The sequence below is a fragment of the Toxotes jaculatrix genome, chromosome 7, assembly GCF_017976425.1.
Source record: "Toxotes jaculatrix isolate fToxJac2 chromosome 7, fToxJac2.pri, whole genome shotgun sequence".
Lineage (NCBI taxonomy): Eukaryota > Metazoa > Chordata > Actinopteri > Toxotidae > Toxotes > Toxotes jaculatrix.
The window spans coordinates 21,927,028-21,938,054 of NC_054400.1; the positions used below are offsets into that span (position 1 = coordinate 21,927,028).

The 11,027-nt window shown below is 40.2% G+C and overlaps 3 protein-coding genes across 5 annotated transcripts; 1 reads left to right on the forward strand and 2 right to left on the reverse strand.

Annotated features, from left to right (window-relative positions):
* The first annotated feature begins 751 nt into the window (after nucleotides 1–751).
* On the forward strand, nucleotides 752–2,109 carry LOC121184315 (phospholipase A2, minor isoenzyme-like). The gene is made up of 4 exons (XM_041041922.1): nucleotides 752–797; nucleotides 976–1,132; nucleotides 1,242–1,369; nucleotides 1,964–2,109. The coding sequence occupies exons 1-4, from the start codon at nucleotides 758–760 to the stop codon at nucleotides 2,086–2,088; spliced, it is 450 nt and encodes a 149-aa protein (XP_040897856.1). The 5' UTR covers nucleotides 752–757; the 3' UTR covers nucleotides 2,089–2,109.
* A 28-nt stretch (nucleotides 2,110–2,137) lies between these two features.
* Nucleotides 2,138–6,245, reverse strand: prkab1b (protein kinase, AMP-activated, beta 1 non-catalytic subunit, b). Of its 3 annotated transcripts, XM_041041916.1 has the most exons (9): nucleotides 6,133–6,227; nucleotides 5,890–6,028; nucleotides 5,481–5,644; nucleotides 3,936–4,105; nucleotides 3,747–3,840; nucleotides 3,517–3,631; nucleotides 3,171–3,304; nucleotides 2,984–3,052; nucleotides 2,138–2,742 (listed from the first exon to the last, which is right to left on the reverse strand). In XM_041041916.1, the coding sequence occupies exons 3-9, from the start codon at nucleotides 5,625–5,627 to the stop codon at nucleotides 2,665–2,667; spliced, it is 807 nt and encodes a 268-aa protein (XP_040897850.1). In that variant the 5' UTR covers nucleotides 5,628–5,644; nucleotides 5,890–6,028; nucleotides 6,133–6,227; the 3' UTR covers nucleotides 2,138–2,664. The 3 variants fall into 3 exon arrangements, with proteins under 3 accessions (XP_040897850.1, XP_040897851.1, XP_040897847.1); XM_041041917.1 differs by lacking the exon at nucleotides 5,890–6,028 and having other exon boundaries at nucleotides 6,133–6,245; XM_041041913.1 differs by having other exon boundaries at nucleotides 5,890–6,218.
* Nucleotides 6,246–8,638: 2,393 nt separating this feature from the next.
* LOC121184870 (transmembrane protein 233) lies at nucleotides 8,639–10,948 on the reverse strand. The gene is made up of 3 exons (XM_041042781.1): nucleotides 10,761–10,948; nucleotides 9,616–9,750; nucleotides 8,639–9,538 (listed from the first exon to the last, which is right to left on the reverse strand). The coding sequence occupies exons 1-3, from the start codon at nucleotides 10,908–10,910 to the stop codon at nucleotides 9,527–9,529; spliced, it is 297 nt and encodes a 98-aa protein (XP_040898715.1). The 5' UTR covers nucleotides 10,911–10,948; the 3' UTR covers nucleotides 8,639–9,526.
* Nucleotides 10,949–11,027: the final 79 nt, after the last annotated feature.

An 11,027-nucleotide genomic window follows, 5' to 3' on the forward strand; every position in this document is an offset into this window, starting at 1 on the left:
CAAGTGCGGACAACTCGAAAACACTGCCTGCTCCCTGGGAGTCGTGCTGAAGAGACGCAGAATTAGTTCAACGTAAATTAAGATGAAAAATACAAAGGATTTCATGCATGAACAAGACTTGAGCTGACGTCTACTTGTTGTTTTCTTGTTACTGCTTCATCTCAAACATAAACTCAAGTAAACTTAGCAGCACTGCACTAAGAAAAATACTCCATTACAAATAAAAGCCCTGCAGTGAAAATGTTACTTAGGAAAAGTATTATCAGTAAAATGTACTTTAAGTATCAGAAGTGAAAAATATTCCCAATGCAGACAAATTCCCCTTGTGAGTGTGATAGTATTATATATTATATTACTGGATTATTATTATCAGTGCATTAATGTGATTTGCTGCTACAGTTCTTTGAGGTGGAGCTATTTTTTTTTTTTCATATTTTGTAGGTTTTGTAGGTTTTAATATGTAAATAATAACTAAAGCTGTCAGATAAATGTTGGTCTTTGAATTCTAGGAGCATAGAAAAATTAAGTAGAATGAAATAAAAGTCCTCAAGTGCAAGTACCTCAAATTTCTGTACAGTAATTGAGAAAAAAACGATTACAAACCTCTGAAGTGCACAGGTCTTAGACACTGACTACATGTTATAGTCTCGACCAGTAGCTCCCACCCCATAGTTTTCGTCTTATCTCTTGTTTTCTCACACCTCGTGTCCTATAAAAGCAAGCTGATTCAGAATTTTGGGTTCTTTTGACTGTGACCATGAACCTAACAGCTCCTCTTCTGCTGCTGCTTCTCACTGGTAAGACTGAAAATCCTTTACAGTTACACTTACTATAAAGGTTGCATCTGTATAAATGTTGTTTACCACTTTTTTTGCACTATAACAGTCTATTATATTTGTATCTTTTGTGCTAGGATACTAATTTTCTGCTCATTTATTTATTTATGCATTTGTCTGCCTTACGTGTTTCTACCAGCTTGTATGGTCAGCGGTGCTCTGCTGCCAAAGGCCTTATGGCAGTTTGGGAAGATGATCCAGTGCACCCAGCCTGGTGCTAACCCTATGGTCTACAACAATTACGGCTGCTGGTGCGGCTTCGGGGGGAAGGGAACCCCTCGAGACGAAGTGGACATGTAGGAAGCTGTCAATCCCCCGTTTTGTTGCTCAGTTATCATCTTTAAAGCAGAAAAAAACAAACATGGGATTTTCTCAATGATGCACTGTTTCCTTTTGTGTTCTCAGGTGCTGTAAAGTTCATGATAAATGCTATGAAACAAGCAGAAAAACTCCTGGGTGCACAGCCATCGCTGACCTTCCCTACATTCTTGTTTATGACTACACCTGCTCAAATCAACAAGTGGCCTGTTCAGGTAAGACTGTGACTGAGATAAACTAAAGGTGCTTTGACACAATCATATAGACATTAAATGTATGTATTGGATTTTCAACATAAAACACATTTTTAAATTTAAAACTGACTCTGGGGTGACAAAAATATTGTATATCATATATACTAATTTTCTCAGGGTATGAAATAATGATTATATAACACAGTCTGTTTACTGTAGGCGGATGAGGTATATTGATATATTTAGTTGCAATATATTTAATGCAACAAGATTACATTCAAGTTTTAATTATTTTTCACAGTTTAACAAACTTTAAAGCACTTCTTGGCAGGTTGAAAGTGCAGTGTTGGCAGTATTTAATGAATAACAGACTGTAACTTTACTGTACACAAAATGAATTACACAAGGCTGCTTTCATGGCCCTGTGTGTAGGTATATGTAGCAACTGTATTTAAACAGCTATATATAGGCCTTACACACCCGGGGATTGAGGTTTGATTCCCAGTTGGAGTTCTGTGGAGCACCTTCACACTAGTAACCAGAATAGAATACGTAACCAGACTGTTTATATGTTTAAAGTGTGCTTGACATTCCTGTTATTACCTGTCTCTGCAGCTACCAACAACAAGTGCCAGGCTGCTGTGTGTGAGTGTGACCGGGTGGCGTCTGAATGCTTCGCTCGGGCCACGTACAACCCTGAAAACAAGAACCTGGATCCCAAAGTCCACTGCGTCAACTGAGTTATACAACCTCCCACAGAAAATACAAGAGAATGGTGAATCTGTAATATATTTTATAAAGATATTTTAATTTCTTTGTAATTTTTCAATAAAACGTGATGTAAAAGAAGTCTGATTTTCAACAAAGGCATCAGTTTAAAATAAAGAGAATAAAGACAGTGAGACTCATGTTGCATTCCAGTTGAATTTCACCCTACACACACGTGTCCTGATATCCTGAAGTTTAGAGTACTCAAACAACATCAACATCATCTACTGACACATGTGGATTAAGTGCAGTGCACAATGAAAACCTCACCTGACCCCTTCTCCTCTCATTTTCTGCTTGCTTAACACCAACCGATCATAAAGAGGTTGAGGTTGTGGCTTCATCGTGAACGAAGCACCATCACTGTGTAGCAACCCAAATATGCACATTTTCAAAGTATGAGATTAAAGGATGGTTAAAAATGTTTTAAATTGATATTAGGAAGATATTTAAGGTTGGTTTTAACAAAACAGTCCAAGTAAACAGCTGCATACAACAAAATACGAATTATTATTCCAGTATACGAGGAGGGATCATGGCTCTGTGGATTATATTGGCTTGTACAGAAGAGTGGTCACATACTTCTTTTTGTATCTGTGTGTCGCACTGAGAACCATCACCCCATCCTAAAACACAATGACAAGAAGAGTATTTAGACATAAATGAGGCTTATAGCTGAAGTTTACACTATTGAAGGATAAACTTTTTCCTACATTAAATAGGAAATGTTTTGAAATGATTTAAATTTCATTGGAAAAATATGAGCTCCATCATTTGTTAGGGGGGTGGTGATCAATTATTTTCCTGATTTCACTGTGACGGACAACATTTAACAAAAAGCAAATATTTTCTAGAAGGATTTGTTACCTTGATGGAGAGGGCATACAGGTGATTGAGCATCACATGGTTGGGCTCTGGAAGCAGCGTCGGGTCACACTGACCAAGATTCAGAGAGAGACAGGGTGAATTTCACTGAACTGTCGTGACAGGTTTCGAGCGTGGTGAGTGTCAGTAAGATGAGATGCATGTGCTCCAGCATCAAACTCGTACTTACAGAGACACCTGTGTCCTTGTTGAGCAGCACTTGCAGCAGGTGGGGAGGTAAGATAGGAGGGTGTTTGAGCTTGTCTTCTGATTTGGTCACATAAGCGTCCTGTTGGTAGGGGCCGGGGGGGGAACTGGACAAGTCTGGGAAAGAATGATCATGTGACATAACATCAATACATTTGTATTTCAATACAGCCTTACGTCAAAAAATAAGGAAAACAGAATCCTTCAAGGGTCCACATGTTAGCAAACGTCACTGATGAACACAATCTGCTTAAAAGGTAATCAGACATTGTTAAAAAGCATGGCCTGTCTGAAAGTAGCTGTCAGTGAATTAAAAGAGGTGACAGCACCTGAGATGTCAGCAGAATCCTGTGAGTCGATCCTGAGGGCATCAAAGACTTCAAAGTCAGTTCTCTTCACCTGGATAACGTTATTGACTGTTCCAGTCTTAGACGTCATTACGGCCTGGGAGAGACAGTGTAAACAGAAACTTGATACAGACACTTGTGAGTGCTGACTAGGCATTTGCAGTGGCAGGAAAAAAGAGAGTACATCAATGGCACTTTAGGTTTTCACTCACCCCAGTCGGATCCAAAGTCCACTGACCATCTACGCAAAACTTGTACTGGTGCTCTCCCTCCGGCAGGTCCACAATAGCCACAAAGTTTTTCTGACTGGGTTTGAGAGAAAGCCATGTGTCACATTTTCACAAAAAGACACAGTTCAAAGATACAAGATCTTGTGAAGTGCTTTGCGTGAGTCAAACTACCTTTTGTTGAGTGGGATCTTGGTGGCCCAGTTGTTAAAAGAGCCGGACACAAAGACTTCTTTGGCGACCCCCGACCATCTGAACACAGTCGGTCTGGCCTGTGTTGGACTTTTGCTCTCACTCTCCAGGTCCTGCTGCCAGGCCAGAAATTCCTGTATTTCCTGTGGAGCCTGCACAGCATGATATCAATGTATTGTTGCCATGTTAATGAGAGAACATTCAGCCTCTGCCTCTGCACCGCCACACAACACTTCCTCAGATATAACACACATGCGTCTTGGACACTTTCACATTTAGTTCTTCTGTCTGGACTTTTTGTAAGTCAGACACATCCAAATCTGTTAGCTAAACATGTTAACCACACCTGCCAATTCAATATAAGTGAGAGATCAGATGAATAGTTTTTATGATTGTACATATGATTTATATAGAAAATGCAAATACAGTATGTATGCAGCTGTAATTTTGCACCTATGGAATTATATCTTTGCCACTGTAGAGCAATATAGCATGTGAAAATAATTATATAAAACACTTTTATTTTGTTTATCTCTTTTGTACCTCATATCTATTTAGTTTTTATATGTGGGCTATAAACGAATGATTTTGCCCTTTAGCAACTATTTTATATTACTGCCAACCATTTTACAAAGAAGTCAACAATTTTTAAATTTATTTCCTTCATTTCCAGCAGCCTATTAACATGAAAATCAATTTGCAGTGACTTTAAACTTGCTTCGAAAAATTTTATCCATCCGTGTGAACACTTAACTGCCCTTATTTTCGGTTACATTACAGCTGTGTACAGCACAAAGGCAGGACTGTTTTGCAAACACTTCATTGTAATGCTTTTGGGAAACTTGGTTGCTGAACAGCAATATTTTTATTGCAAGGAATTAAAAAGAATCAAACTGTTCTCTTTGTCTGCTCGTTTCGACAAATCAGATTTTCTCAAAAACATACAGTATGGAAAAGCACTCAAATTTCAGTTGACAGAACTTTGAGCACCTGAATTCATCAAAACTCTACTGCTGTAAATATAAATATAAATATAAATATAAAAATAATAATGAAAGGAAAGTTAGACATGACAGTCTTAGAAAATAAAGACATGCCTTCTGGGTTTTGTGACCCTTTTTTTGTAGAGGCAGCATAAACAGATATGTCAGATACAAGACCAAAATGTCAGTACTTCATTACAACGTGGAGATGTTTCCTACCCAAATGTTATTTTGAGAAATGTCTCGGTTCAGGTTTATGGGACAAATATAAAGTTATTAGCCTTAAATATTCAACATGAAGGATTTCCTATCCCATGCAAATCAATCTACAAACAAACTCAAAGTTAAGGAATTAATCATATTCAGTTCATAATTTATGTGCCAGAACATGCAGAGGACTAAGAACCATACATCCTTAAGTGTTTCATGTTAGACCAGTGTAAGGGAGTCCAAAACATGGGATATGTAAGTTATTAAAAGGCTTTTTTATTTCATGATATAAAGTATACAGTATGACACCAGTCCTGGTATGAAGTTCTTATACCTTTGGATCTTCTCTCTGGAAAAGATCTGCGTCCTCTGTGCTGTCCATCAGGATGTTGGGACGTGCCTCCTTCCCTCCTTGCTGTCCATCTCTGTACGACCTCTCACCCTGACTCCCACTGGACCTGTCGCTGCTGCTGTTCCCCATCCTGGTGGCATCAACCACTGCAAGACACACAGCAAGATCAAGTCAGCATCTCTTCGTGTCCTGGGACATGCAGGCCAGAGACCACCAGAGGCCCCCAGAGTGGTCCCTGGACTGACCAAAAAGGTCCCTTCCGTTGGTGGGGCTAGAAGTAGATCTTTGCAACTTTAGTAAACGAGTGTTTATGATTTCATTTTTGCCCACAGGGCTGCAACCAGCTACAGTGAGAGCATGCAAAATACAGACACAAAATCACAATGTCCACCTAAGACTTCTCAGATGAGGTTTGTGTGGCTGCGGTCTTATCAAACGGAGCTGTCTGGTCTCAGGTACATCTGTTTGTGGTTTCTGGATGGAAAAAAATGTTGTTTCCGTCTTTGTACTGGAGAAGTTTTCCTCTTGGACTGAGGAAAAACAAAAAACTTCGGTGAGGCGGAGCAGCGTTCACCGTCCCTCAGATTAACAACAGGCGAGCGTATGTCCTCTTTGTGGTCTTTCTTTAACCCACCTCTGTTTCTGTCTTTACTCTCCTACGGTCAGTCGGACTGTTTGCCTTTTCGCCATTTAGAGGAAACTTCAGTGTTTGCGTGTGTGAGTGTGTGTGTGTGTGGTGAAGAGAACACACCTCTTCCGCCTCCTGTCCTCGAGTTCAGAGCGAGTTGGAGTTTAACCCGATTGTCGCCAAATATTTGGTCTGAACTAAATCACACGTTTTTAACAACTGATGTGCGAGTTTTAATTACAAAATAAGTTTTTAAAAAAATTATTATGCTTTTTTTTTTTTATAAGATAAGTGCTGTCTGTACGCTCCGTCATTTTCCAGCGATATCTTCAACTATGTAAACAGGCAAAAAACAAAAATACAGCGACTCTAAATGGAAATAATAAAAAGCAGAAGACACACATGAACACACGCTTGAGTACATATGCATGGATCTTGTTCAAAATGTCCCAAAAGATAGTATGTGTAGCCTCATCAGTGGTTTTCAACCTGAGGGTCACGGTACCCCAAGCGGTCATGCAGTAAATTTAGGGGTCGACAGACTTTTTTTCTGTTTTGGACATCCGTGAAATATTTCTTTTTGTGGGTAATATATTTTCAGGCTTCTAAAAGTTATTGAAATAAGTACTTGTGCTTTTCTGACTGATATTAATGTAACTGCTGAGGAGACACTGATTCATGTTAACAGGTCAATAACTAAAAACTGTAGGGAACCATTGGCCTAGACAACATTTTGCCTGAGTAATTTGAGGTCACAATTTGTTTGAGGTATTTTAAAATGTATTCTTTAAATGAAGAAGTATTTTGGAGCCATGGACTTTGTGATTTTGTTTTCATATTACTTTTGTATCCTTACAGTGGAGAGACTTGTAAAAGCAGACAGCCGTAGTCAGTAAAGCCTTTGGAGATTTCTGCAGCTCAGCAAAAGAGTGTCCCTGTTCCATATCGCGTCCGAGACGTTCTCACTGCTATCCAGTTTCATATCATTCACATATCTGAATCATGCAACCATATACACTCAAAACATCAAAAGAAAGAGTCATCAGTTTTTCAGTGGTACCAAAGGTCATACTTCTCAGGGTTAGAGATCACACGCAATCACTATTTCAGCCAGATTGTTCCTCCTACAGAAAATCAGCAGTATAGTGTATGCGTCATCATTTCATTTCATCATCATCATTCAAAATTCAGCTGATTATCATTGAGCTGGTATCAAATTTTAACACTTCAGCCTCAACATCAAAGCAACAGCTCGAACCTTTGTGTGTAGTTTTTCCCCAAAGGAAAAACTAGTTTATCATATGACTTCAACCACAAGTGTATCATTTCATGCATCATAACTTCTTTGCAGATTTGTCAGTGATTGCACTGATAAAGAAAAATGATCTCTGATTGGTGCTAACATAATAGTAGCTCATTAGTAATTTCCAGAGCTTTTTACTACCATGGAGTGTCTCTGTGTAGTTGGCCTTTGGTGCCAGGCACGCATAGGGCCCATTCAAATTCAGCTTATGCCTAGAGCAGCAACAGGAAACATCTGACACACAGGAACCCAATGAAAAGTTTTATGTTGCTTCACCCTGCCATGCATTCATTTGCAATGCTGCATGGAACTTTGGTTGAAATTCACAAAAATGTTAAACTTTTAAAAGATTTTGTTCATCTTTCTGTCCATTTTCTGCCACTTATCTGGGTCCAGGTCAATGTCCTGGTCCTAGCCATTTCCCCTAGCTCTCTCCTCTGGGGTAGTGCTCTCTTGATGTGCTCTGATTCTCATTCAAGCTACTTCAAACTCCAGCTCCTGGTTTGCATGGAGCAAAAACTTCACACTCCACATTCCTGCAGTGCATCCAGTGGTTTGCAGTGCGTTATCATGAACCAAGTCTCAAAGTTCATAAAACACATGTACACTGGGTATGCAGTCTCATGATCTGTCCCATATTCCTTGACAATAAAGAGCTGGTCCACCAGGTGGTGCTCCAGGAAGGTGAACAAGACTTCCCCACCAGTCTTTGAACCCTGCCTCCTCCACAGGGAGCATGTCGGATGGCTCAGTAATTCATCTATGGGTTACGCAGAGGGGGTTCCCAGGGCCAAACCCACTTCAGCTGGTGTCCACTAGCAAGTTCTTGAGTTGCCATGGTGACCTTCTGGCCACAACTCCAATGAGCCGCATCACCACACCCATCCAGCAGGTTTCCCTGTCACCCCATCCTGCCCACTAGCAGGTGGCAATCAGTTTACAGCTCTGCTCCTCCTTTCACATGAGTGTCAAAGGCACATGGCGGCAGTTCCAGCAGTGCGACTGTAAAGTCCATCATCAGGCTTCAGTAATGTAAAGTGTTCTGGTATCAGTTAAACTGTCTTTTGAACTTTTGCAGAGATGTAGGCCACAAAAGAGGGTTCACACACTCTTTATGCAGATTTATGCAAACCCTCCAACCCGATAAGCTGGTGATTCAACTTTTATTTTCTCTGTAATTAATGTGCTGGATCACTGCACAGCCTGAAGATTATATGCTCTATTTTTAGCCTTGTAACAGTGTTAATTTTACGTATCAGATCCTTCAGACTCAACAAATTGCAACAGGTGTCAAAGTTGGGTGTGAACTGAGACCAGGCGGTATCATGAAACTCACCCTCTAAAACTGCACAGAATTAGACAATATAGTTTCTGTCATTCTATTTGTTCTGCCTTTTTTGAATGTCATTGTTGTGTTGATGCCCTCTGAAATATGCAATGTGTCACTATTCATTGTTTAAAACAATATACACTTTGTTCTGTTCAAGTTATGAAATCCGCATTTTTTTAAACTATTTTTTTAAAAATTTCATCTGATGAAACATGAGAAAATTGTTTTTGCAAAGCAATAACATCTAACTTTTAACTGAAACTGACTTTTTGGTCATTTCTCAAACTGCATTTGCAGTTTTGTTTCATTTACCAGAACATATTTTTAGTACAAATAGTATAAATACAACATTTTATTTCATACTTTTTATGCATACAGCATGTACTGAGGAGCAGAGGAATTTTTCACAGAGTCATGATATTCTTCTGCTTGGAATTGGCAATGTTGGGCAGTGTCAGATCACAGATTAGCACTTTAGTCTCACTTTTCATCAGTGGAAGCGCTGTCAGGATCTTTGCATGATCATTTCAGTCATCTTGCAAATACAAAAAAAAACAAAAAAACAAACTGTAGAAATGTTATTGCAACGCACACACAGCAGCTGAGAGTGACGTGTGTTTTAAAATCAGCCTCTGCCAGCTCCTGAAAAACCTCCAGAACTCTTGATGATAGAAGCCAAGCAGAGCTCCTCCTCATCCCATGGAGCTGATGTCTCCATGACAGTTTCACCTCTTCTCCACTTCCACCTCCTCTTCCTCCTCAATAAGTCAGACCACATGCTGTGGAGGAAAAAGGATACTTGAAATCTTTCTGTCTTTCTGTTAAATTTTGCATTATACACACTGTGCATCCGTACCGTAGTGAAGTGCACAATGGTAAATGCAGTGATGATCATGAGACCGATGACGAAGGAAACGATCCCCAGGTGGAGAGCTTTCCGACCGAGCCGCTTGGAGCCATCGTAGTCCTGCTCCTCATAGCTCTTTCGGGCCTACAGGATGAGTGAAAGGTCAAATTCAATTGTGAGATATTAAAACAGAACTGAGGCAGCAATGCTGATCATGTACATACATGTTAATTTAAGGTGCTTTGGACAGGCGTGCACTATGAGGAAGAAACTAGTCTAACCCTCCCTCTTGATAACACAATAATCCCGGAGCTGCAAGTTACACATGACCTTAGGCATGTGTCTTATGTCTCATGGGAATCCATGCTGAATATTTAGAAAGAAATCATTCACTGACTTGTTTCTTTGGATCCACATTTATCCCTCTGCACCTGCGCCTTCCTTGTTATTGCTAATTCATATTTGTACTGAGGCCAATGTCCCTAGCAATGAAAAACAGTGGATTGCTGCGCCTGCATGCCTCATCCTGTTACTCACAGCTACAACGATGCAACAGCTGCTGTTGGCACATCTACTCAACACAACTCTGTCCCTTCAGACAGCTCAAACACTTGAGACAAATCTAAATGTGCTGCGCCTATCTAATGCCCCAACGTCTTTAAACTATAATATTATTAGAATATTAACCAGAGAACTGCAGGGAGAGTCATTTCCACATGCTGGGTTTCTTCGGTTTTTAGACACTGATGAGAAAAATTCTGTAGAATATTACTGTAAGTAGTTACGGACATGGTTTGGAACTTGGACAGGCCATAAACTGGAAATATATTTAATGTAGCCGGGCAGTTCAGAGAAGTGAAGGAGCTATTTCTGTATCTGAACTGGATCATTATGGTTCACATGTGGAACTATACATGTTTGGTTTGATAATGAAAAAACACAAATTACTCACTAAATATGTTCTATCCAGACATATCTGACATGAACCATCAACAGTAGCACTCCCCTCTCTAGTTTACATGTCCATATGTCATGCCACTTATTGACCTGTCTCTGTCCACTGTCAGCAGATAACAAATTCTCATACATTTGAAGTATCCTGCTCTGTCCAGGTTTGTCCAGAAGCCTTACACTTCAAGCACTGCTTAACTCACCAGCACTGAGAAAACCAGAGCCACAATATTGATGGGCCATGCCGGGCAGAAACAGGTGAACATAGTGAGACAGAGGTAGTTCTTCAGAGGAGGGATTTCCTGAGCCTCCCCGCTCTTCACAAGGTCAGAGCTTCCTCTGGTGGTGTTCATGACCGGCTGCAGCTTCCCCCTGAGAGAGTAGAAGCAGAGAGTAGAAGCAGAGAGGCGAAGCAACGGCACTGAGACACTGGGGGAGCAGAGGTGGAGGCAGGGGAGGGGAGGCAGTAG